Source organism: Aythya marila (assembly GCF_965140915.1).
Source record: "Aythya marila genome assembly, chromosome: Z".
NCBI classification, from domain to species: Eukaryota; Metazoa; Chordata; class Aves; order Anseriformes; family Anatidae; genus Aythya; species Aythya marila.
The window spans coordinates 13,559,606-13,587,038 of NC_139080.1; the positions used below are offsets into that span (position 1 = coordinate 13,559,606).

Consider the following 27,433-nt stretch of genomic DNA (forward strand, 5'->3'; position numbering starts at 1 on the left):
AGTGTCTGCATTCTTTGGTCAGAAAAGATAAAGCTAATAAGCGTGGAATAGTCATTGTACTGCACTTATTACTGTAGTGCTCTTGGAAAGGCACTTTGCAAGTTTGAAAATTGGAAACTGCCCGTTCTGCAGAAACCAGTCAAGATGGCTTTAAGCCAAGGATTTTTGTCAGCAGGGCTTAGAGTCAGACTCACACCTACTGTATATAAATGCTGATTTCTGGAGAGGTTCCTACTGGGCATGAGCTTGACTCGTGTGTCTGGATCAGATCTGAAGAACTACCATGCTGTAGTTGCACAGCTCCGTGAACAGGCTCAGAAACTGTTTGCTGGTCTGTGGTAGGTGCATGGATGAATCAGTGACCAAAAGGTTGGTTGCGTGCACCACAGAGCTGGCAGTGCTTGGAGAAGACCTTCATGAACAGACAGAGCTCCCACATCCCAGGGATGCTGCGTGTCCCTGAGGCGCTGCACCCAGCCCTGCAACTGGATACTTGAGGGCCTGCCTACACCTGCATCCAGCCCTACACCTGGCCACTTAAATTCAGAACTACTTCAGCAAATCCTGGGCCCTTTAGAGAATGCAAATCTGGTTGCTTTCCCAGTCTAGTGTTGGTTTTCAGGACAGACTTTACAAATAGGCTTCAAAACAGCCAGCATGCCTGAAAGCTGGTTTTAACTTTTTCTGGGTAACTCTCTTCACAACAGCCTTCTTTTTGCAGAGCAAGAAGTAGTGTTCAAAGGTGGCAAAGCATGCATGCCCTTAGAAATAAGTTCTGCAGCTTTCAGGAAGTATAAATTATAAAGCTCTCATTTGGCTTTAGTATGTGACGTCTGTATAAGAAAGTGGTTTGATGTTAACCAGACACAGGAGTACATTATATATTAGTAGGAAAGCTAAACTTTTGCTCTGAAAAAATGTTCTTGACTAAAGCAGTGCATAGACTGGTCATTTATTTTTCCCTCAAAACAAACAAACAAAAACCTAATGTGATTTATACAGCTGAAAAGTTTAATTTGACAGAAAAATGCACGTTCGGTTCAAGAATAATCAGGTAAAACTGACTCCTAGTTCATATTTTCTTCAGGTACTAAAATATCTTTCCCCATCTAGTAGCCAGAAGGGCAATTGCTGTCTTCTTTGGCCTATCTAATCATTCAGTTGTGTTGCTCAGATAATGACATTTGGTGTATTTGAGATCCTCTGGATTATACTGGCTGTTTTTTGGCTGTCACAACACAAGGCATGTACCTCCTAAACCTCTCCCAGACACCTGCAGTCCTCTGGGGATGCCTCATGTACCATAATGGATCTCAGATGACAGCAGATGGCTGAATCTCTCAAAGTGCCAGCAGATAGCTCTTACTCACCTACTGTGGTTGGAAAGGTGTCAGACCGGCGTCAGCATGTCTGAAATTGGAGCATCTTCCCTCTTCAGGGTGCCTGTTGTAGGAATTACTACCCTCATTATTACTGTGGCTCCTCTTCCCATGTAAGCAGTGGAACATGCCACACATATTTGGTGCTATTTTCTGACTGTCTGGGTATTCCTCAGAAATACCTGAAATATCTTAGGGAGCTGTCAGAAGTCCTTACAACATCTGGGTCCTTTGTACTACACTTTGTCTATACAGTGCTGGGGAGCAGGTGTCTAGTGTGCTTGGATTTTAAAATTTTGTTGCGATACCTTTGTGTGTCCTGGATGTTTTGCTTGTTTAAAATAATAAGTAATCTTCTGATGCTTATTTTAACTGAAAATTCCCAGCATTACCTCAAATGCAATGCACCTTCAGAATTTGTGTTGCATGGTGCAGTCCCTCGCAGCTTTTCCAGACAGGCTGTGACAGCGGTGAGTCCTGCAGACACTGGGTCCATGATACCCAGGCATTCTTCCTGCTGGGGCTTATCTCATTATGTTATTCTCTTACTTTGGTTTCAAAGATGGCTGGATTTGTAGTAATTCTGACTGCATTGTTTCAGGTCAGCATAGGAAATTGTTGGCTGTGCTTGCTAAAATGTTCCTCTGACGGGTTGTTGACTATCACCTAATGTGACAGACCTCCCAAGATCCTTGCAAGTACAACATGTGGCCTTGATTATCAGACTTTACACCCTTACCTAGTAAAAAAAAAATGCATGCTTGGTTTACGTTACATTGATCCATTTCCACAGAGGAAAGAGAGGGCAAGTTTCCCCAAAGGTTCTCATTTATTTGTGGTTTGTTTTCATTTTTTTTAATAGAAGGAAATGATGTAATAAACCAAGCTGTTGTTGCTTTTCTTAATTACAGACACAGGTTATAGTAATTTCACTAACACGGTTGTGGGTTTTTTTTGTTGTTGTTGTTGTTTTCTTTTTTTTCTATATCAAATCTTTCAAAGTGTCATAAGCACTTTACCTGAAAACAAAAGTTTTCACATATCAAGTTTAGTAATAACAAAAGTAACGAACTGTCCCAAAGAATCAAACAAAGTGTCCTCACCTGCATCACTTTAATACCCTTCATCTCCTGGGGAAACAGATGGGCTTTGCACTGTGCCTGGAAGGTCACCAGCCTTGAGCTTTGCCAGACCCACAGAGGAAGTGTCTTCTGTTAAAAATACCCTCCTGCTTGTCTCTGCAGCTAACATGACAGAAGTGGATGCTTAATTCAGGTACATCCCTTCCTCTGGGCCTGGCCATCACTGTCTGGCTTTTTACAAATGGGGGCATCCATATGCTCTGGCTCATGCTGAAAAAGGCATTGGCACAGGTGCTTAAATATTCTGTACACTGCTTGGACGTGTCTGCTGAGGCTCAGGCACAGGAAAAGAGCAGTCCCTCAGGCCCAAACCTTGATTTAAGTGATGGTGATGTGTCCTGAAGATAGTAGATAGAGAAGGTTTTCTTCAGAACTGTTTCCCACAGATCTCTGAAGGCTTTACAAAGGCTGCATTTGTATTTAATGTTTCCGTTATACAAACAGGAACAAAAAGCAAGAGACAGGCCAAGAGATATGTAGTGCTTCACTCTGAGTCACTGGCATGAACAAAATTCAGATAAAAATGCCCTGATGTATTTAAACCTGTTAGGCCTTGTGTGTGAGGGTGATCAGTCTGTTAACACTACATTCAATCTGCTTGCTTTGGTCTATCTTCTACCCTCTTATGCGTCTCCTAATCAGTATGTCTCTGGATTGGAATGTCGGTGGCCACCTAATTGGCAAAACAGAAGTTTGTATGGCTTTCTCTTTGTTTTGAAAAAGATATCTTTGGTATAGCTTAATCCCTAATTATTTGGAAAGAAGATGTCTTCATTTCAGGACCCCCCACAAGTTTTTCAATTAATTATAAAACAAGATTATAAGACCAGGTAGAGAGTCTAAAACAGACTTCATCTTCTTTTACACCGAAACACTGATTTAATAAAATATGTCACACATAATCTCTGGAGTTGTTTCAGCATTTGCAGCATACCACTTTGCTTTATTTTTGTTTATTTGCCACCCATTATCAGGTGAGCTCTCCAAAAAAGCTATGCAGTGCTCTCAAGAAGTGGGCTGGCAAGGAGGTTTGTCTACATCAAGTGCTGCTGGCTTCTCTGCTTTTTGTTTGTTTGGTAGTTTTGTTGCAACCTTGCATGTGGGTATCATGTCATATCCAATGAGCCAACACCAAATGCAAGGCAGACCAAAGCCATTGAGAAGACAGTGGGTTGTTTGATAGTCTCATTGTTTTTGTGTCTACTGATCTGTATGTATAGGTAGGAGTAACACTCTTTGCCTTCCTTGCTCCCAAGTGCAATTACATTACAAAAACTGCTTGCATGTTGGCAGGTAGAGTAATGTAGCATGTGCTGGCTGAAACTTAGATGGAGCTGGGAGAACAAGTAGGGGGATTTTAGGCCATGTTAGAGATCTGTGAATATTACGGCACCTTCTTATGCTATACTTTTCCTGGTAATGCCAAACTTAAATTCTGAAGGTCTTTGAAGAATGGCTTTTCTTATTGTGTCTTTTCTGTCAAGACACAATAAGCTGTACCTTCTTAGCTCTCTCAAGAATGTGAATATTTTGCAAGTTCAATAGAGTAAAAGAAATTACTGTCTATCTCAAAATTGTGGGTACATGCTGTTCCAAAGGTCTTCCTTTGGAAAAGCGCGGTACATCTTGGTTTACCAGGTGAAAGAGGCACAACTTCTGCTTGGGGAACTGCCCATGTCTCCTAAGTTACCAGGTCTCATTGAGTGTTGGTGGCTATTGATGTAGTTCAGTGATAATTTCACTCAAGACAGGAGAGTTACACTTGAGCAAAACAGCATGGCATTAAGATTGTGTATTATACATGTAAGCTGGTCTGCATATCTGAATGCAAAAGTAAGAACAAATATTTTTGTACATGTGAATATACAGATACTCCATTGTCTGCATTACTTCATCTGTACCATCCTTTCTGAATCTAAATCCATTAACCCAATAGAAAGTTTGCTTGAGAAGAGAAAAAAATGTGGCAAAATTTGGGCTATAACAGATGTTTACTTTGTAGCTTGTGCCTTTAAATTAGAAAATTGAGTTTATGTATCACAGCCTGAATACAGATTGGACTGTTTTCCTTGACAAATGATTGATCAGTAATGTGCAATTTTTTATTTTTTTTTTTATTTTTTTTTTCTCAGCTTAGTTTTATGACTTTTGTTGCTCTTAAGTAAATTACAGTTTCATCCATTAGAACTGAATTAGTTCTGAAATACTTTCAGACATGCAATATGTGCACTCTACTTAGAAGAGCAAGAAGTAATATTACAGGTCCGACTTAAAGAGTATTCCAATGAGCTGAAAATTGCTGCATCTGCTAAGAGCTGAGTTTGTGCTGGGCTCTGCTTCATTAATATACTTTCCAGTAAACTACAAGTGTCATTTATAAGGTTTCTATTTGGGCACATTGAAATTCTTTTCTAGAAATGAATGTCATATAAAATTGCATTTGCCAGAGAAAGAGATTCTAATGCAGTGATAGATGGAGGAGAAGTGACCAACTTGACTACCTGGAGTAAATTTTTCTGGTGGTGCTAATTAATCTTAGTGACTTTTCAAATGAATACTGGGAATATGAAGTGTGCTCCTGTTTTGCTAATACGTGTTTCTTTCCATATTGATTGCAGGACTGGGTTGAGTTTGTAAATCTGCAGCCAGTTTCTTCAAGTTGTTCTTTGCCTGTGCATTCACAGTCACTAGCAAAAATAATCTGTTTGTAGTTTGTCCAATTGGCCTCACCTCATCACCAGTTGTAATGCTATGAATTCTCTGCTTAGCTCCATTAGTAGGACTCTATGCTGTGTACTTCTACTTAATTTACAGTTAAATTGTATTATTTACAGATGATTAGGGATACATGTTAGAGTGCAGAAGCTTATACATATTATTTTCCTGGTCTAGCATGCTGCTTTGCTTGGAAATGTGTGTGCCTCATTACCTCTGCTTGTTTGGCTCTGCATTTTTTTTGTGCTGATGTAGCATGTGAACCCCACTGCTGAGTAGCTCTGCAGGAGCGTATGGTAGGTGGCCAATGAGCCAGCCAGGGCACGCACTCGTATCTGGTGCGCATATGCTTGATTACATAACTGTCCAAAAAGTCTGCTGAGCCTCGTTATCTTCTGCTGGCTCCATCAGGTTGTTCAGAGGTGGTAGTGGAGCTCTCACTACCACCAAGTGGTTTGCTCGCGTTTTTGGGCTGTCAAGTCTCCTTCCTGCAGACAGCCCTGGCCCAGCTGGACTTTGTGACTCAGCCTGTAGTGGTGGGAAGGACCTGATAACTCACAGGAAAACTTGGGCAGCTTACGGCTGCTAAAATAAGCAAGTACATGTGGTCAGCCCATACAGAGGCTCTGTAAAGCAGGAATTACCTGTGCTGTTTTTAAGTGACTGCAGCATATTTTATGGAAAAAGCATATGAAGTCCATTGTTTCACTGGTTACTATATGTTTTATACTGTTAACCTTACTGAAATGTCAAGGAATGGTAGTGATGCAGTTACCCTTATTATATTTCCTCATGACTTCATGTAAATTTTACTAGCTAAAAAGCAATGTTTAAACAGATCTGTTGTGTAAAGTGCAGAAGAACACAGATATTTTCTGCATCGATCATATTACATTTTTAAATGGCACTTCCTAGCATGAAGTCCTTCAGAGCTGCTCAGCACTCCAGGGAGAGGCAGATTGTGCACACAAAAAGCAAGTGGTGTTTGTGCACCTTTCTTGTTTTCCAGGTGCTACATTGCATTTTGAAATACAATCTAAAAATACACTTAGAGTATTAATTTCAGAAGCTTTGGAGCCAGTGTAAGCAGATCAAGCAGAGGGTGCCAGAAAAACCCCAGCTAGCTGTACCTCTGTGCTGTTCCAGTTATTTGGTTGGCAGCAGCGTGAACAGCGGACTGTGTATTTATAAAAGGGAAAGGTTTGGTCTAAAAACAATACAGTTATTAAAGTGTGGTTAATGCTGAAAAACATTCAGAGCCTTTCTCCTGGAGGAATGTAGATAAAAGTCAGTTTGCAGTGGGAGAACTGAGTTTTTCCCACTTTCTTAAAGAAACACAAGTGACTAAATGGAGGTCTTCTTTTGGTTTGTTGTGCATGTATCACATGTGCAACATGTCCCATCTTCTGGTTGAAATATGCATCGCCTGTACAGAATGAATATTAACACCACTTCTGACTTTAGTGTGCTGAGCCAGGGGGAGGTGAGATTTGAGTTGCTGTATGTAAAGAGAAAAAACGTATGAACTGAGTATATTAGTTGTGTCTTTTCAGGCTCCGAGGAATTAGGAAGTGGAAGCTATGGGCATCGGTATATCACCGAGACAGTCACTGGTGATGATGAAGGATTTGATGTTGATGACTCAGACTATGACATTTACATAGAAGAGGTAAATTTCAAGACTCCAGTTTGACATTTTTGTTTTCTTTTTAGTCTTTTAAAGTGTCTGGTCTTGTCAGACAGATATTATATGCTCAGATATTATAATGTGGTTGCTTCTTTTTCTTCAGTGAGTTGCTTCTTTTTCTTCAGTGTTACTTCTGATCCATGGCATGGAAAGCATTCAGTTCATTTCCATGTAGAAACATAAGTTTTACTGAATTTGTGTTTGTTTCTTTCCCTTCAGCTCAGACCTCTCCCTGCTATCAAAGGAGGCAACAGAAAATTTCTGGTTGAAACCAAGGTCACACCAGGGTCTAGTTCCAGGCTCCTGTCGCGGCTCCTTACAACCACTTCTGAGCCCACCACTTCCACTCCCACCACCACACGACCTTCTACCACAGCAAAGGCGACTACAGCCAGGGCCACAAGAAGGGGTGGCGTGTCTTCTGCACTGCGCCTCTTTGATCTCTCCTGCGATGAGACCATCTGCTCTGCAGACAGCTTTTGTGTCAACGACTATGACCGGGGAGGTTCGCGCTGCCACTGCAACTTGGGAAAAGGAGGAGAGACATGCACAGAAGGTAGGTTTCTGAATGCCAAGCTCCTTGTCTGACAGTGTGTGGGGTTGTGCTTTCTTACTGGCTTCCAGATAAAGTGTCCCTCTTGGGTTAGCTGACCAAATGTCTGTGGCCTCCGTGCAGTGACAACAGAATTCAGGAGGACCTGGCTGTGGCCCAGGCTGTGGTCCAGGCTGGTGCAGACCAGCTGGAGGTGGATTTCTGCTCTCCTGCTGGCTTCTGTTTGTCTGAGGAAAGGAGCAGCTGTGAGGTAAAACAACAAAAGTACATTTTTGGGATAGCCGGCTGAATTTAATAGATCCCTAAGTAAAACAGCAGATTCCATGTCCCAGTTCAGACCAATCCCCTCATTTTTCTTTCCTCAAGTAAGTTTGAAGAAGTTACTCTAATAAAATGGGGAAAGATTAATGCAGACCCCATGTAGCTGTGCAGGGGGAGGTTAATCCTCCTTCCCCCATATGGGAGAAGAGGAAGGGAGAAGCAGCCAGGCATGGTGGTAGGCACCCAGGCTTGGCAAGGTCCATACATGTCTTCCCCGGCATTCAGCCCTCTTGGACTGCTGCTGAGACCTCATCTCTCATTTTTGCCAGGTCTGACATCAGTGCTAATCACCTAATGAGCCTGGTCAGCTCACTTAGCTTGCCTGAAACAGATCTTTGTGGTTTCTTTTTTTTTTTTTTTTTCCTGATGCTTTGGTGACCAAGGGGTCAAATGAATATTAGAGCTTGTGGAAAATGAGAGGTGTGGCTGTGCAGGAGCCGGGGAAGGAAAAGGCACTGACCTTTTCTATGCTTCCTAGATCTGCTCAGCCCTAAAGGGACAGCTACATGAGGTGCCTGAGATGACCCGTCATGGCCCTTCAAAGTGGTGGGCTTACTTTCTCAGGCACTCAGCATCCCAGGCATCACTTCCCCATCAAGTGTCAAACTCTTGATAGCAGGTGCTGAAAGTCACAACAGAAGGTTTCAATCAATGGTAGTAACTAGCAAAAAAAAGTAAATGAGGAGAATGATAGAGAAATTATACCCCTTATATTGGGATGGTGGCATGACTTGTGTGTTATTGTCAGTGATGAATGCAAGTAGTGCTGAGGATCTGTCCTGTTACTGCTGGTAGTGTCATCCCACCATCTAAAGAAGACCACCAGGCACATGCATTTCTTCTGCAGGCTTGTTCTGAACATTCCTGATGTGCATCAGAGGTACAGGCATGGGAGTTATTTGAGCTTCTTCTCCCAGTGCTGGAGTAGAGAGAGTTCATTCTGAAAACAATCTGTTGTGACTCAGCCACATGGAGCAGCTGCAGATGTGATTTTTGGCCTTGATCAAGTATGAAAAGTCAAGGATGTATTTGAACTGACATAACTGTATACAGCCTGTAGAACTGGTTTGTTAATGTGAGTCCAAAACCACCATTTTTCACAAGGGAGTTTTTTATTCCTTGGTAAGCAGTAGCATCACGTACCAATACTGTCTTGTACCCTATTTCTCCTCAGCAGACAGTATTGTTAAATAATATATAAATCTGAATGAAAACAGACTTTTCTTTACAATCAATAGCTGCATGGCTCCCTGGTCCAGTCTGTGCTGTTTGTGATCAGGGCATGAGTTAATCCTGTCTGCTTATGGTTGCATTCAGGTTTATAGCACCAATTCTCTCCACCTCAGTCTCAAACATACTTTGGCTTAATAACAAACAAACAAACAAATAAAAAAGGTGAAACTATATCCAGATCCAAATATGCAAGTAAAATCCACTGAATATTCAAACAGCAAAGAGAAAGGTCATGTCTGTTGTCTGTGTTTGTTAGGAAAATGTGCTACAAAGGTAGCAGTTAGACCTCTCTCTATGTTGTTTTTCTACTGTGCTGGAGCTGGGATGGTGTTGTAACATACGACAGCAAAGGCTGAGGATCGATGATGCCAGCTGACAAGCAATATGAAGGGGCACTGCTACATCCAAGGATGGAGAGATGCCTGCAGGGACTCTCTTTTCCCCACCCCTCTCTGGACTGTTTGCTCTGAGCTAAATGAGAGCTGCTGGGCTCCTCAGAGCCACCCAAGGATTCTCCCGATGCTGGACACAGCAGCTATGGAGCAGCAGTGACTAATGAGGCGTGGAGCCTGGCCCAGTGCACATTTCCCACATATGTTTTTGCAATCCTGCATAACAGAAAATTACTTTGTTGTCTCTGTAATAAGTGAATCCTTAAAAGGAGATAAATATAGTAGTAAAGTAGACAGATCCTGTCTTCTGTAACAGAGATGAAAATCTGGAGATAGTTCCACTGAAACCAGTGATTAAATTGTTGAGCAGTATTTGGCCCTTAGTATCCTGTTTCTTTCCAAGTTCACCAGATCCTTGGGAATAAAGGAGTTAGTTGTGAAAGGTGGTGGGAGGACAAGGCAATAGGTTAACTGATTGTTGACTGCTACTGACTAATGGCCGTCTCTGGAGAAACTCTGCCTTGCATTTTCACCTGATGTTATTTAGTGCTAAATGCGTATATCGATTTTTATATGGGAGAAAACTGCTAAACCACATTTCTGTCTTTGCTTTTCAGATATTATTATCCAGTATCCTCAGTTCTATGGCTACTCATACATCACATTCGAACCACTGAAAAACTCCTATCAGACATTTCAAATTACCCTTGAATTCAGGGTAAGTTTAAGCAATTTCAAGCTCAGTTAAGAGCTCCAAATTTTATTGTCTTATTCTGATTTTACTGACACTGGAATGGTAACTTAGCTTCACTATAACTTATAATGTAATTGTGATGAGTCTATATGTAAACTTCATCTCTAAAGATCTGGCTTCACATCCAATGAATGCAAATTAATTTGGTAATCTGAGCTAAAATGTTTGTGCCCATTATTAGTTGTTAGTGCATGAGAGAGTCCTTGAGACTAGCGATATCAGGCATTACAGAGTAGTGGCAATGAACATTGACAGGTCTGTAGCCATGTGAATGAGCTACAGGCCAAAGTCCATCTGGGTGATTTTGTTGTACTGAGCCAAAAAAAAAAAAAAAAAAAGCCTTCTGTCCAGAGTTCCTTTCCTAAGCTGCAGTATATAAGTAGGCATTATTTCCCACCTCTGAAGTTTGGGACACCTGCAAGATGCTGGGCTACCTGAGCTATAGGTCTGATGTGGTAGGTGTGGTGGCTTTACCCAGCTGGGCAGCTGAACTCCACCACAACCAGTCTCTCACTCCCCCTCCTCTAAGGGAAAGGGGGAGAAAATATGATGGTGGGGTCTGGAGGGTTGAGATAAGGACAGAGAGATCACTCACCAATTATCATCATGGGCAAAACAGACTCAGCATAGGGAGATTAGAAAAATTTATTACCTATGACTAACATGCTAGAGAAGCGAGAAACAAAGAAATGAAACTAAAAACACCTTCCCCCCATCTACCCTCTTCCCCCACATCCCCCTGAACAGAGCAGGGGGAATGGGGGCTGCAGTCAGTCCCTGACACTTCATCTCCGCCACTCCTTCACGGTCGCTCTCTGCCCCTCTTCTGCTTGGGGCAGAGAGCATTAAGTATGTTCTCAAAGAGATGCAAATAATATCACTTATTGGCTTGGCTCTGCTCTGGGCAGCAGCGGGTCATTTTGGAGCCAGCTGAAACTGGTCCTTATCCAGCATGGGGCAGCCTCTGGATTCTTCTCACAGAGGCCACCCCTGCAGCCTCCCACTATCAAAACCTTGCCATGTAAACCCACTACAATAGGGCATACCCCACACGGGCTTGTTTGGTGTCTGTGTATTAGGACAGAGCTGATTAGGGCTGCTTGTAGGGAAGGTGGGCCAGCACGTCCTGTAGGTGAGCTCTCAGCTGCACCCCTGCTCCCATGCAAGGCAGACTGGCCAGCATCACAGCCTAGATATGAGCATTTCACTAGAGTAGTAAGCGATCTGTTGCCTCATGTGGTGATCCAACGCTCTTCATGCAATTAGTCAGCTCAAACTGTAGGATGGCTGTGAAAAGCCACTGTGTCTGCTGTTATGCTCATATGCAGAAATTTTGCCTGCACAGGTTGTTCAGCTTGAAAAGTGTGAGGCTCATTGAACATGTGAAATAGGGTGTGTGTATTCATGTGCAGCAAGTCTAATGTGTCTATGCTTAGCAGGCTTGCTAGGGTGTCCTTGCTAGACTTTGTGCTCACAGTTTTCACATTAGGCATTAAATCATAGAATCATTAAGGTTGGAAAAGACCTTTAAGATCATTTGGTCCAATCACCCCCTAGCCACCAATATCACCCACTAAACCATGTCACTAAGCACCATGTCCAACCTTTCCTTAAACATCCCCAGGGATGGTGACTCCACCACCTCCCTGAGCAACCCATTCCAATGCCCTTTCTGGAAAGAAATGTCTCCTCATTTCCAACCTAAACTTCCTCTCGTGCAACTTGATACCATTCCCTCTAGTCCCATTGCTAGTTATTTGTGAGAAGAGGCTGACTCCCAAGTTACCCACACCTTCCTTTCAGGTAGCTGTAGAAAGCAATAAGGATTTCCTTTTCTCCAGACTAAACAACCCCAGTTCCCTCATCCGTCCCTCACAGCACTTGTGCTCAAGGCCCTTCACCAGCTTCATAGCCCTTCTCTGGACACCATCAGGGCCACAATGTCCTTCCTGTAGTGAGGAGCCCAAAACTGAACACCATTCTCAAGGGGTGGCCTCACCAGAGCTGAGTACAGGGGGACGGTCACCTCGCTGGTCCTGCTAGCTGCACTGTTCCTGATACAAGCCAGGATGCCTTTGGCCTTCTTGGCCACCTGGGCACACTGCTGGCTCATGTTCAGGTGAGAATTGACCAGCACCCCCAGAGCCTTTTCCAGTGCACAGCTTTCCATGTCTAAGTTTTATTCTTTCAAGCTTGTTGCTAGATCTGATGGTATCATACTGTAAACAGATGTTTGTAAACCATTTAAGCATAATGACAATATTTTTTATGCTCTTCAAATGCAGAATTCATAATGGATCAACCAGTTTCTGATTTTGTTTGAAGCTTAAAACTTCATCTGAAAGATCTTGTACCCTTTCTGGAGAACAGTCCTCCAGTGCTACTTGTGTTTATCTGTCACTGTGAGGCTTAGACTTTGTTTTTTCATGCTTACATCATCATTGCAGGCTGAATCAGAAGATGGTTTGCTGCTATACTGTGGAGAAAATGAACATGGCCGTGGTGATTTTATGTCACTGGCAATCATCCGACGGAGCATCCAGTTCAGGTAAAACATTGATTTCTAATAGGCTCACCTCCATGCTAAATCTGATTTAAAGAAAAGGGGCTGCCTTTGGTCATGAATATCTGTCATGTCTATGACTTTTGCACAGTGTAGTGCTCAGAATGGATAGTATTGCTTCATGGGACAGTTCTGCGATAGTTTCTTCTCTCATCCTCAGTGTGCTGACAAGTGACCTTTTGAACTCATTTTACTCAGACCTTGGTGTAAAGGCAAAATGATCAGTTTGGGGTATTGGTCTGGGACTCATTGCTATGTCACCACATATGCCAGTGAGCCACTGTACTTGTTGAGCTTATGCTGTGTCAAGCTGTGCATAGTCAGTGTTTTTGCTTCACAGCAAAAGGAGCAAATCATGTAGCAAAATAAAGGACTCCATGCCACCAAGGGGCCTGGAGCTTCATCCCATACCCTTTGTTTAGATGGGAGTTGTAGATTTTTTTTTTTGTGACAATGGAGGGGGTTCCTGCATTGCTGTGGATACTAAGTGTGTGAGGGAGTATCTCAAGGCTCTCCTTATTTGGGAAGCTGAGTCCTTAGAAAGTGGGGAAAACCAGAGTGGGGACGTGCCCTGGCTCTGTTTCTGTTCACCTCCTGCACTGAACAGCAATTAGAGAAAATGGCACGTTTTGTGCATGGCCAGATCCACAGAGACTCTCCAGGAGTTCTCCTTGTCAATCAGCACTGAAATACATGAGTTTCGTACAGAATCCCAGAGTTTTTAATACAGCTCTGCCTTTCACTAGGGAGCTAGAGAAATTCCCAAGAGAAATTACTGTGATAGCAGGAACTTGTATTGTAATACCCTGCATCTTGAAACAATTTTAGCTGTGGGCAAGCTTTGCAATGCATGTGATATGGCCAGAGGATGCAAAACTTTCTCCATGACAGAAAGGGGAATAATAAAATTGGAAACATGTAATAGATCGTACTTAGACCTGCTTTCTAATTTGCCTGTTGCTTGTTAATATGCATTGTGAAAAAGAGAGTTTCCCAGGAGTGAAGGGAATATTCAGAGTCTAAAAACATTCAGTATTTGGTTAATGAAAAATTGTGACCCTGCCCTCTCTGTCTCCTGCTGCCAGGTTTAACTGTGGCACTGGAGCTGCAGTTATAACAAGTGAAAACAAAATAAAGCTGGGGAACTGGCATAGTGTCACACTGTTCAGAGACGGGTTGAATGGCTGGCTCAGGATGGACAATGATGCTCCGGTCACAGGAAAATCTCAGGTAGGTAATCCTGCACTTGCAGGTCAACCTGGGGCTCTCAATATTGAGATGAGTTTTTTTTTTTTTTTTTTTTTTTCCTTGTCTGTAGAAGTCTGATCAGATTTAAAAGATTCACTTTTAATTTTCAGCATTGGGACATTCAGTGAACCAGAATCAACATACAGATTACTTTTCTACATACATAATCTAGAATTCACAGAGATAAAAATCCCAATCCTGAATGCCATTCAGGTTCCCGTCATGCTCCCTCCTTGCTCTGCACCCTCCTGCTGCACTGTGCTGGTCTCACAGACAAGCTGCTGTGAGAAGTTTGCCAGGTTTTACAGCTGCTGAATCTGATTGCTTTCTTTTACAAGTCTCAGCTTCTCCCCTCCCTCAGACAGAAAAGACTAGCCATATGTGTTTATGTGTATATATTTATGTACAATATACATATGGCCACACAAGATTTGTATAAAAAAGTGTAATTAAATGTATACCATGTACATAGATTTAAGCATGGTAATGGAGATAGACATTTTGTCCTGACTGTTGGTAACATCAACAATTTCATTCAAGACCAAAATATAATAGAGGAAGATGTTTTGACTTGCTCATCTGTTACCAAACCAGAGAACAGAAGTGAAATTAAGGCACTGAAAAAAAAAAAAAAAAAAAAAAACCAAAAAAACAAAACAAAAAAAAATGACAATTACAAATTGGTTTGGATGCCTTTCCTCCTCTCTTTGATAACCACTATTAGCATGCCATCCCTGGACTTGAAAAAAGTGGCTTCAAACACCTTATTAATTTACACTTTCATGTGCAGGCTCTGAAACAGAAAAAAAAAAATAATCTTGAGGACTTGAGTAATAGGAAGAGGGTGAAGCCTGTCAGCTTAAATGCTCTATGCTTGGAGCCTAATGGCAAGAACTTCTGCTGCGCTTTGAGTGCTCATCAGCTGGCAATGACAGAGGAGAAGGATTTTAATGTCTGTCACGTGTCACTATGTGTTACCAGTGCTGTGAGGCCATGCAGAAGGCAAATGTGATTCCCAGAGGAACAGGAGATCTGTCCAGTAGAGACTAATGCTGTTTTTGTGAGACTGCATAAGGATCATACAGAGCTGTGATCATCCATACCCAAAATAGGTTTGATCAAAAAGTTGATCAAGAAGAGGTGCAAGAAGGTGGATTATGGTCCAAGAGGATTCTTACAGTGAACACACACTTCTCTAGGTGCAGTTACACCAGAAAAATAGTTAACTGCTCCAGGTGTTGCTCTCCACCAGAACTTCTTAGTTAAAATGACCTGGATTAATATCAGCAAATGATAGTCTTTTCTGACCTGGTTCATTTTAACTTGAAGGGGTTAGAGAGTTCCTAAACAAGAAGAGGAACTTGACTGATGAAGGCGGGCAGGAACATCAAAGGCAATTGGAGATGGCAGTCAGCTGGAGGCAGGCTGGAGGGCTGTGTGCCCTGGGATGTGTCCACCATGAAATCATGTAGATGTCTAAACTCTCTCTAGCCACAAGCCCCACCTGAATTATTTCACCCTCCTGAAATCTGGATCTCTCTGATATATTTCTGCAATGCACTGTGCTGTGAACACCCACAGACTCAATAACCTTGGCTCACTTAGTCTGGCCAAATAGAGCCTATGGGGCTTTATTGTTATTTATGGGGATTTATTGTTATAAATATCATGGAGGCAGGGCAGCAGTGAAAAATCCAGAAGGAGTTTGGCCTAACGATCATGATTATTGAAAGGCACATTAGCTTAAAAAAAAAAAAAAAAAGGCTATGAATAAAAGCAAGAATTGTAAATGTTTTCTTCTAAAGGGCACTGAGGTTTTGAAACAGCCTTTGAGTAGGAGGTGAAAGACATATTTTGATCAATTTATGAAAGGAATTATGACTCAGTTGCCCACATCAGGAAGAAGTTTGATTCAATTATCAAAAAAGTTCTGTTTAGTTTTCTTGTTCCTTCTTGTGCACTGCAGTAGTAATAGTAAACTAGTGTGTGTAGGTTTCCATAGTCAGATTAAGGTCAAATAAAAATAAATAAATAAATATTTTTTTTTTTAAAAAGGAGTAAATTTTGTGCTGTCAAAGTGTGCAGAATCCCACTGAAGTTGCAGCTGTATCATTTTTTTTCTTGTTTTGTTTTTTACTGTTCTTTTTTGTAATTTAATTATTTTTCAACACTTGGCATTTGCTGAGTTTTGTCCAAACGGCAGTACTACATTGGTTTGTGTCCCCCAGGGCTGAGTTGAGAAGACAACAATTTTGGCAAAAGCAAAAGAAGAAATTGCAGCAAAAAAACAGACACCAACAATGTGTCCTTAGAAGACAGTGATTTTTAAGCTTTTTTTATGTTGCATTAAATAGCTCATGTTATCATGATGGATGCTGGTGCAAAAAGTAACATTTAAGATGATAGACAGAGTGGAGGAATGAGCAATGGAAAGGAATTACCAATAAGCAGCCTTCATATCCCCTGGGACAAGTCTTCATGGAGAAATAATTGATTATGCACAGTGTGGCTTAATTAGTTATCCTTTGTTATGTCTGTTCTACATCATGCTGTGCTCTGTTTTCCCTTTAGGGCCAATACAGTAAAATTACCTTCCGGACTCCCTTCTATGTTGGTGGTGCCCCCAGCGTGTACTGGCTGGTCAAAGCCACAGGCACCAACCGAGGAATTCAGGGCTGTGTTCAGTCGCTCAGGATCAATGGGAAGATGATTGATATGAGACCCTGGCCATTAGGGAAAGCTCTCAGTGGTGCTGATGTGGGTAAGTGTAATGGTGTGGGGTTTAGCACTTTAAGCAGTGCTAAACCAATTTTTTGCTTAGTAGAAAAAATTGAGCAATGGTCCGTGTTTGAGAGGGGGAAGGTGTGGTCTTGACTTTTGGGGTAATACATCTCTGTGTCTTTGTGCGTTGCTGCAGCTATGTCTGTAGTAGGAAGGTTTTATAGCACTGTGCATGTAAATGTCAATGTGGTATACCAAAAACCCTTGTGGATACAGTTGTCAAACACAATTGTAAAACCAGCTCCCATGAGCAAACAGGAAACTCAGTGTTGCTGATATAATTATGTCTGCACCAGTGTTTCTGCCAGGCTACCTCTCTGTGCTCCTGACTGACACAGTCATCACCAGAAGTCAATAGTATGCATGCTGTCTTTTTGTAAAACACTATGAACACAACGAAATGTGTTTTGCCTACAGGCATCATTGCACTTGTCCAAAGCAAATCTTTCAGAGCAGTGCTGTGGCCATTAAAAGGGCTTTTCCCGTGAAACCCCATTACTGCTGAGGCAAAAAGGCCTTCAGGCCAGTTGACCATGTATTGACCATCCATAGGCCTGTCAACCATCCATTGCTTCCATTTCCAGAATCACAGTATGTTTAAAAAAAAAAAAAAAAAAAAGGAATCCATCATTTCAACATCTTTGTGGGGTCGCATTATAACATTATCCCCCTTCACAGATGAAAAGGTGAGTTAATTAACTGAGCCTGTCTTCTATATGTATTTATTAATCTCTGCTTCATGTAACGGGCACTCAGAAAAAAGATAGGGCAACAAAATCCCTTCTTTAATGACCTCCCAGTCTAAACAGTTTAAAGGGAAGGGTAAACCCCAAGTCAGAAAGTGAGTGTTAAATGCAGGAAATAGATCCCATATTGCTGAACTGTCCGTGCCATGCCTCAGCCACAAAGTCATCTTTTTTTCTCCTCTATAGCTTTGCATTTGTCATTCCAAGAAGGAAGTGATTAATGAGAAACTTCCTAACAATTGCTCTATATTCTCTAGATAGCATGACCAAACCTCTATGGCATACAAGGAGGGGAACAGAGCAGCCCAAGAAATAGATGCTGAAAAGAATAAGACTTTGGAGGCAGAGGGTAATTTCACGATAGAGTGAGAATCTATGGAATTTATATATAGATAGATAAAAGCCTTGCTAAAGTTCTCCGAGCCCTAATCTCTATTGCCTCTTGGGATACAGCTGGCTTCATTCCCATCCATGAATGCTTCACATACTACTGCATTAACAATCAGCATCACTGAAAATAAGTGCTGGGCTCTGCCATGTGTGACTCGAAAATGAGCAGTAGAGCCTTGCTGTCCTTATGTGGCTGCACACACTTTATATGATACTGCACCAGCAGAGATTTGCAAACAACATGTGGTATGCTAAACTTGAAATAAATAAATTATAAATGAACTCTGCTAGGGCTTAGGGATGTTTTTTGCTAGCCAGTCTTTTATTTCTTTTCCAGTGGTACAGTGTATAAATCAGGGGTGCTGTGGTACGTGGACCACAGGACTATGGGTGGGGAGGAGAGGGGTCCATACTGTCCCTGTTCAGAAGAAGCCTCCCAGCATATAATGTCAAGAGAACAACCTGTCCTTGCACACCAGGGAGCTACAGCTCAAGCTGTCCAGCTTGTCCGGCTGTTCTTATCATCTTTGTCCTTTTCTAGTCCTTAAAGATTTAGTTTAACTTTGGTCCTTTTGAAAATACTACCAGCATTGTTATTACAGCAGTTGCTCTAAAGACAAGCATCACATCTGAGTTTTTTGTTCACATCTCAGATTTGATGCTTCTCTAGTTCACCCACATGCCTTAGCTTGATTTCACCATCTGAAAAACTGAGCTGGTGCTGCTTGTTAATGTTGACATCATGATAAGTATTCGTAGCCATGGGGGATTTCAGTAGGGCTGGAGAGGAGCTTGAGGAAAGGTGCAGATTATTGTTTTAAAATGTTCTTTCTTTTGTATAAGCTTGGAAATAGGACTTGTATATGAAAGATTTTATTTAAATCCTATAGAAACTGTCTTTTAAATTCCACTGGAGTACAGTTAGGTAAAAAACAGTGAGGAGATGCCCATTCCCCTCCTGCCCAATTTCACTGTTGCAGTTCAGAAGAGGAAATGATGGCTAATTGAGCATTGTGAGCACCCATGATCCTGTGGCTGGATACAGGGCAGCCATTTGAAGGGGTAATTCCATGCTGAAGGAGAATCAGTTCCCTTCCAGAGGACTGGTGTGCTTTGGTTATGCCCCTTGTGTGAGCCCTGGAGCTTTGTTGTGTGTGCCACACTCAGACCTTCTCTCTGCAGTAAGACACAGGTCTGGCAGGGGATTTGTACATGTACCTGAGTGATACGAGACAGGTCTGTTTGGGCAATGAGCCACACCAGGTGCCCTGGGGGTTATCCCTGCCTCTGCAAGTCAGTAGGGAAAGGTGATTTTCCACCTTGGGTGACAGTGATGAGGATGAGCCAGTGCCTCAGCCACTAACAGGAGATCCTTCACTGTGCTTTCCTTCCTGAATATAGGATAGGAACGCTGATGCTGTATTGATACTAGTACCTTACTGAAGTTTTGTACAGCCCTGGTCTGGAAATTATCTTTAAAATCAGAGTACTGTATTTACACTAAACAAAGCAGAAAGGATATATATCCTACTTACAGATATTTTGTAAGATTTTCCTGAGTGAGTTCAGATATCAATACTATTCCCCGGTGTTTATTGTCAGCATTTCCTTAGCACACCTGTGTTATCCTGTAGGTGATAGTTCAGTCTCAAAATAAATGTGCAGTTCATAGTTTGTCATAAGCACTTTGCCCTTCCAAATGACGTACATACACTTGTGCACCATGAGTGTATTATGTAGGCTTTCTTAACATTTAAGATCAGTTCATAACTATCAAAAAGGGGGGAAATATGTAAGCAGAAACTATCTAAAATAAAGGAGAAAAAATCAACTAGTACTTTATCAGATGTACACATGACCAGTGACAAATCTAACTTTATAGACAGTGGTTTTCAGAAGAAAATAAGTAAGCTATTAATTCTATGACAATTCCAGTGTAACTCCAGCAAGAATAAATCATTTATTTGTTATTTCAGGTGATGTGCCAAAACAGTAGGAATACTTATTAAGAAGCTCATATGCTGATGATATGGATTCCTTGTAGTGCAGAGAGGAGGGCTCACAACCTCATTTTAGTTAATAAGATTAGCTGCTGCTGATTAACACCTCCCAAGCCTACCAAGGCAGGAATTTACAGCGAATAAAGAAGCACTTACGGTAACTGAAATAAAACAAGCCACAGCACATCTAAACAATCCAGAGAGTTTTCAATTTATGTTTAAGAGAAAATAAAGATAGGAATGAGGGAAGAAGAAAAATAATGTTTGGAAGATATGACTGTCATGGTTTGTTAGTGAGGGCTAATTTCTCCTATTTTAAATGTTTTTTCCTTGTCTGGTACAAAGCCAGTGCTTAAAAGCAACCTCCTTTGTCTGAACTGTGCATGGTCTGACATGCGGGGAAAGAACCTAGCTAGGAAAGCAAATTTCATTGGTTACTTGCAATGATCAAAAGCCAAATCCATCTTCTTTGACAAAGTCCTCTAATAAATCAACGTTGTGGCACTGTGTTTAGGTGAGTGCAGCAGCGGAATCTGTGACGAGGCATCCTGCATCAACAGTGGTACCTGCACTGCAAGCAAAGCAGATTCGTACATTTGCCTTTGCCCTCTTGGGTTTAAAGGTCACCATTGTGAAGAAGGTAAGAGAGTGCTGGATTCCTTATATTTCTTTTTATGCTTTTTAGCTTTCGGTGTGTGTTCCAAATAGTGGCATCCAAGAAGGTCTTATGCTATTATACTGACAGAAGACAAGTACTTATTTCACCTTATTGAAATCACATGGTGAAACCCTATCTCACCAATCAGTTTGGGGCTACATCCAGCTCCTATACAATCAGTGATTCTCAAACTTATTTCTTATTTCGGTTAATTATAATTAAGCTTCCGAAACTCGCTTTTCAGAAGTAACACTAACATACTCCACAGCTGCACTTCAACATTAAAAAAAAATAAACTAAAACTTTTCCTCTAAACAAGTGTCAGCAGTTTATTTTAAAGTATAAAGGGTAAATTATCAATTTCATGTTGAAATTGTAGAGATACAAAGAAATTGTCAAATACACACCATGAACATTGCTTTTCATGACACAACCCACTGTAGCATGCTTGCTACCTTGAAAAACACTGCAGCAAATCACTCCAGAGTAGTGGTTACAGAAAACGAGAAAGTTTTTTAATACATGGACAACCTTGGAAAAAAGAGGGATTAAGGAGATAAATGATGTAGGTTACAATTAAAAATATTTCTAATTTAAATGATGAAATTCCTTGGTTGTTTTCCTTAGTGTTACCTTAAAGTACAAAAGCGAGGGAATTGACATTGGTTGGTAGGTTAGTTGCTCCCTTACCTTTGAGCTTCAAGTGACCTGCTTGTGTATTCTGGATTTCCAGCACTCACCTTGGCCATACCTCAGTTCAACGAATCCTTAAGATCATTTGCTAGCACACCCTGGCCCTTGGAACCACAGAATTACCTTTCATTCATGGAGTTTGAGATGACGTTTCATCCAGATTTAGAGACTGGTGTCCTTTTGTATAGCTACGACACAGACAGCAAGGACTTCCTCTCAATCAACATGGTGGCTGGTTACGTGGAATTCAGATTCGACTGTGGTTCAGGAACGGCTGTCATCAGGTAAAACATCATTTCTCATATTTGTCTTCCAAGGATGCCAGAGTGCACATCCAGGAAAGGAGTAAGCTGGAAAGAGGAATGTCCTATAATGATATATGGGAGCCCATCTATCTCTCTAGTGCCTGTTTCTTGTAAGAAGGCACAGAAACACAAGGCGACAGGATCTTCTTCCTCCAACAGTTTGTGTCAAAGCATTGTCGTCAGTGTTACCTTGTCATGGCACCATCTTACTGCAGATGTTTTTATTTCTGCATGGTATTACTCTGTGACATTTTCCCACAGCTGATAAGGGATCCATAACTATTTTATACACATGCACTTTCTAGCCATAGGATTGTACAAGGGCACTTTTGTGAGCATCATCCTCCCTGTTCTTCAGTTCTGGGCAGTAGGTGCTGGACTGGACATGTCACAAGACTCTCCATGTCCCCTCTTTCCTCATAGTGCTGTTTTTCAGATGATCTAAGGGTAATATCCAATTTGCCTAGCTTTAGCAGTCTTAAAGATAAATACCTGGTTTAAATGAGTCATCCAGACTCCCAAAGACAGATCTCCTGGGAATGATTCATCCTGACCTAGAATGAAATCCTAGGACAGGAGCAAAGAGATGCCTCAAGATGAGCTTTTCTCTGTCTGTGTATGTGAGTGCCTAGTCCCTGGACAATTGTTCCCTGTGCTCTGCAGAAAAGGCAATGATTTGAACAGAGGCATTCAGTACCTTGGGTTTAGTCCAAGAGGCTGCCAATTTGACCAGGCTGATGTAATATATAGAAATAATCTATGTAAAGCTCATGAAAAATGTGTACACTGCCTGCAAATCTTGCATACCATATGTTTCATGTGGACATCAGGAATTTTGGCTATACTGTGATTGGGAGAAATATCTTGATTTTCCACTGAATGAGGACTCATGCAAACAAGCCCATTAAGATTATAAACTGAGAGATGAAATCTCAAGAGAACAAATGCAAAATAATGTACAAACCTAAAAATACACAGCTGTGGTGATGCTGTATTGTCAGATAAAGATCCTGGAGTTATCATGGTGCCCTGTACAAGCAACTCCTAGCTGCTTGGAGACAAATACAAAACTGCAAGTACAGTGCAGAGAATTCTTAGGAATGGAATAAAGAAAAATGCCGCTACAAAAATCCATGATCCAGAGTCTTGAAAACTTCCTGCAGTTCTGGTCACCTCATTTTGTAAGAAATAAGCAAAATTAAAAAAAAAAAAAAATAGCATTGATATCCAGAGAAGGGAGAGAAGCAGATTCCACAAGCACAGTAGGACCCTTCAGCTTGGAAAACAGTTTGGTGGAAGTATGATTAAGATTTATAAATTGTGAATTACATGGAGAAGAATAAGGAATGATTATTCTGCAATTTTTCATTAAGTGAAAATCAGAAGGAGCTCAGTAAAACTGTAAAACAAATGATATAAACAAAAATGAGACTTCTTTTTTTTTCCTCCCAGACAGCACGTAAATAAGTTGTGGAAATTAATTGTCACAGTACGTTACATATGCCAGAACTATAAATAGGTTTATAAAAAATAATAGACAAATTTGAAGAAAGATCCATTGAGAGAGATCAAACACATTTGTACGGATGCAGCCTCTGACTCAGGAAATTGCTAAATGACAAGTTGCCAGAAGCTGGGAGGATACATCAATGGAAGTATCACTCCAAACTTGCCCTGTTCTTTCCTCTGGCTGAAAACCATCAGAAATAGCTTATGTCAGAGACCTTTGCTCCAACCCAAAATGGCTCTTCTTACAACAGCCTTCAATCTCTTCCTGATTACATCTGTCTAATTCCTATTACTGGCAACCATAAAGTAGACTTTTTTTTTGGTCCCTGAAGAATACTCTAGCGCTGCAGAACACCTTGGATTAAAGTTCAGACACGATGTATGGAGCTTTTAAAATGCAGCAAGAGTTACAAGCATAGGTTTGAGGGTTGTCAGGATTGCTCCACACCCCAGAAATGTTGTTAAACTTAAATGTACATGTGTTTGGTGAATACTATGCAGATTTCAAGGCCAAGCACTGAGATGAGGAAATGCCGAGCTTGTAGTTGCCTGTGCACCATTGTATTTTACAGTGGCTCCATTGCTTTGGTCTTTTTTAGCAAGGTAATATTGAGGAGGCACACTGCTGACACACAGTGCAATCCTTTTGAGCCTATATATGTAAAACAAAACCCATGGATCCTGGTTCCTCTTGAATGGAATTGATTATGTCCTTTACACAGCATCACTCCCTCCAACTGGCTGCCACCTCTCTCCCTCCCAACCTGCTCCCAAAGCATGCATTCAAGCTTCAGGCAAGGCAGTAACATTTTTGGCCCGAATACTATGAATGTTGTAGTGAACTTGCCCTGGCTGACACACATCAGGTTACTATTTTTCCTGGTTTAATTAACCAAATCTCAGCTGCTGGACCCACTCACTTCCTCACGGACTTTGCACCTCTTTGCACATAGCCCTGTCTCCAGTTCATGTCCTTTTTTTGGATAATGTGGGCAACCTGCACCCTGTCATCAGCTCTGTCAGTGCTTAAAGAAGTTAAGTAGATTCCCTGTTTGTCTTGCCTGTTTAGGAAATCGCCACATAAAAGTCTGCCTTGATCTTGGTCATAATGCTTCACACCGAAACTTTTGGCCTAAGTGGAGGTACAGCCCTGGTCATCCTGACTATTTTTCATACAACTAGGCTGTTAAATATTAGAATATAATTGGAAAGCAGCCATAATGGCTTTGTAATTAAGGATGAAGTAAGCTCATTTCAGTACATGAACAGTAGCAGCAGGCAAGCTGACCTTGATGAAGGTTGCTTTTTGCCTTAGGTGAGCTAGGCTGGAAGAAGCACGGTGTGTGCAGCAGGCTTCAGGAGGAGCAGGGCTGCTGAGTGGACAGCTGAATGCAGACACTGAGCTATTCACCAAGATGAGAAAATTTGTCAAAAGAGAATTTGCCATCTCTTGGGATTTCCCATAGCCAGACATTGCAGAGTCAAGAACTTCACCACCTGGAATATTTCCTAAGGTTCAGTGTGATTGGGAAAAAGTAATCATTATCCCCATAGTATGTGAAAAAACAGAAGTTCCAGGGCCTGCAGCAAGCACTACCAAACTCATACTAGTTTCAAAAGGCCTGTGAATCCAAGAAATAGCTTATAAGTCTCAAGTGACTTTGCAAGGTGCATGTCTGTGTGTCTGTGTGTCTCTATGTGTCTGTGTGTGTGTCTCTGTGATCAAGTTCTGTTAGCTATTGATTTACTCAAGGTAACTAAACCTTAAATGCTACCAGAGAAGACATTGCTCAGTGAGTGATATATTTTCATTGAGGTTGTCAATGTAATATTGCCATTGTCTTCTGAATAGATGAAAATGGACTTTGAGAAAACTTAAAGGATCAACATAAATACAATAAAAATAATTTTAAACTAAAGTTCATTTTTCAGAAAAAAATAAAAAGATAAAATTGTTATTTTCATATTTTCAAAATGATACACCTTTTAAAATTAGCATTTAAGGCAGCCTGAAAATACAAAACATTATTTCACCCAATCCAATTTTATATACATATTTTTTTTCATGGAGAGAAAGCTAGGAAGTCTTTAGGTGTCCCAAATAACACTGTTTTTGATTTTTCCAGCTTGACCAGTGAATCAAACACAAGTTTTCATAGCTCCTGGAAGAAAGTCTGCAAGATAACATTTAGATGTAAATGTTTTAACTGGTGTAATAAATAATGCACACTTGAAAATAATATGCAAGGATCTGTATAACTGCTAAAGGGAGATGCATTTTTGCCCACCAGTTATGCTGCTATTCATATTAGTACTGAGCTAATAAGGATAGTAAGAACAGTCTTCAAAGGCTTCCATTGAGGCTCGTGAATGCTTTACACAAATGGGTATTATTGTTCCTATTCAGCATCTCATCACATCATTAGGATCATATTTTAGTTACTTCCCTTTAATGTATGGCAGCCAGGCCATGTGTGTATGCGTGTAGATGTCACTGTAACAGGCTGCATAATTAGAGCTGGTAAGCCATCACAAAGTACTTCTGTTTTAAAAGAAGGTGGAGAATGTGGGGCTCAACTGACCATTAAGTGGGAAATTTTTTCTGTGGGCTTATGGCATTGTGAAATGAGGATGTATAGCTGATCCAAAGATTTGCCTTTATGCCTTATAAATGACTGAGCAGAAAAAGTAGCTCAGAGGTAGATGAAGTGCATTCTGATTATTGAAATATTTCCTTTATAAACAAACTAGAGTGTTTATTGTTCAGTGTAGTAACATGATCTTATTTTCATTTTCTGGCAGGGCTCAGGCTGTATATTGCTTCCTTGTAAGTAAAGAAACTCAGTGGATTTTTTGTTGTTTTTGTTCTTGGGTTTTCTAGAAAGTCACTCCAAGAGGAACTGACCTATTAACATGGCAGTGAAATCTGAAAATATCAGAAAGACAGAAGTGTAAAACACTTAAAATTCTTCTTCCCCTTAAAATAGGAGTGAAGAACCTGTCAGCCTGGGTCAATGGCATGAGCTGCGAGTGTCTCGTACAGCGAAGAACGGTATACTACAAGTGGACAAACAAAAGCCAGTGGAAGGGATGGCAGAGGTGAGCGTATAGCATTAATATATATGTAAGTATATATATGAATACAGCTGTTAGTTTATAAAATGAATGCATGGTAAGCTGCACAGGCTGCCCTTAAGAGCTCCAAAAAGCACATGTGTCAGGGCAGTATTTTCTTAAGCCCAAAGAGGGAAATTTACACATGATGTCTTCCCTCTTAGGACAGGGATCCTATAAAATCAGCTGAAATCGTGGCCTCACCTTCTGTTACTATGTAGCTGAATTCACATTTTTGGATGTTCATACATGTTCTTGAGATTCTTTTCTTGGTACTTACTGTTTCTGGATGAGTTTGTTGCACAAGCTGTGCACCATGAAATGCTTATCTGGAGAAGGACGAAACAGAAAATTATGTGCACAAAGTCCTGTTTTTACTTTTCTCTGAACGTTATGCTGGATAGATAAGCCAAAAGAAAATTATTTCCTTGTCTTGTCCTTGCAAAAGTAGTTTTCAGGGTAGAGTAAGGGTTGGACTGCTGAAATAGTTGATGACTTGCATTTTATTCTTCCCTAACGTAGAGTTCATAGAGAGTTTTAATAAGATGAAATGCTGCTTGCAAGAACCCAGACACGGTGTTTCACTCAAAGCAGATGCACTCAATTGTGCATATAGAAATATATTTATTTTTTTATCCCAACAACCTCAGACTAGAACTTCTTAGAAAATATCTTTTATTCTTTCATAATGTAAAGTCTGGTCAGAAAAAGAAACTCCAAATTCCTTTAGCAGAAGAATCTCCCTTTCTTTCTTTCTTTCTTTCTTTCTTTTTTTTTTTTTTTTTTTAGTTCTTCTTTATATTTATTTATTTATATATATATATATATTTATTTAATTTATTTATTTAGTCATTTATTTATTTATTTTCCTGTGAACTGGGAAACTATTTAAAGGAAAGACTTTCCTTTAAAAATTTAAATTAATTGAAATGCCCGTTTTTGGTCAAGGAGCAGGTTGAGTGGCAAATATTCAAGCAGAGCAGTAGAGATGCCTCTATGTAGGTGGGTAAAGGTGAGAGCATGTTTTTCTTCTGTAAGTGCTGCAGTGCAGCTGCAAAAGAACGTTGGCTGGGAGCTGCCAACAATTAAATTAAATCTGGGATTGAACAGTTATCCTGTCTTTAGATATTAAACTACTTTCCATTCGTACCATGAAGCTGAGTAGACCCATCAGATCCTGAGCAGCTGCTTCTAGCAACTAATGTTTCTTCCATTTAGCCTTTATCTTCCTGTGGATTTGCTTTTCAGAT

General features: G+C 40.9%; 1 protein-coding gene across 2 annotated transcripts in view; it reads left to right on the forward strand.

Moving 5' to 3' along the window:
* Positions 1-27,433, forward strand: part of EGFLAM (EGF like, fibronectin type III and laminin G domains) — a 75,087-nt gene that overhangs the window by 35,328 nt on the left and 12,326 nt on the right. For both annotated transcript variants that reach the window (XM_082782833.1, XM_082782834.1), the window contains exons 8-16: positions 6,790-6,905; positions 7,143-7,479; positions 10,040-10,140; positions 12,624-12,724; positions 13,825-13,969; positions 16,559-16,748; positions 20,419-20,544; positions 21,296-21,539; positions 26,057-26,168. In XM_082782833.1, the coding sequence (XP_082638959.1) occupies positions 6,790-6,905; positions 7,143-7,479; positions 10,040-10,140; positions 12,624-12,724; positions 13,825-13,969; positions 16,559-16,748; positions 20,419-20,544; positions 21,296-21,539; positions 26,057-26,168 (1,472 nt within the window). The remainder of the gene's footprint in view (positions 1-6,789; positions 6,906-7,142; positions 7,480-10,039; positions 10,141-12,623; positions 12,725-13,824; positions 13,970-16,558; positions 16,749-20,418; positions 20,545-21,295; positions 21,540-26,056; positions 26,169-27,433) is intronic.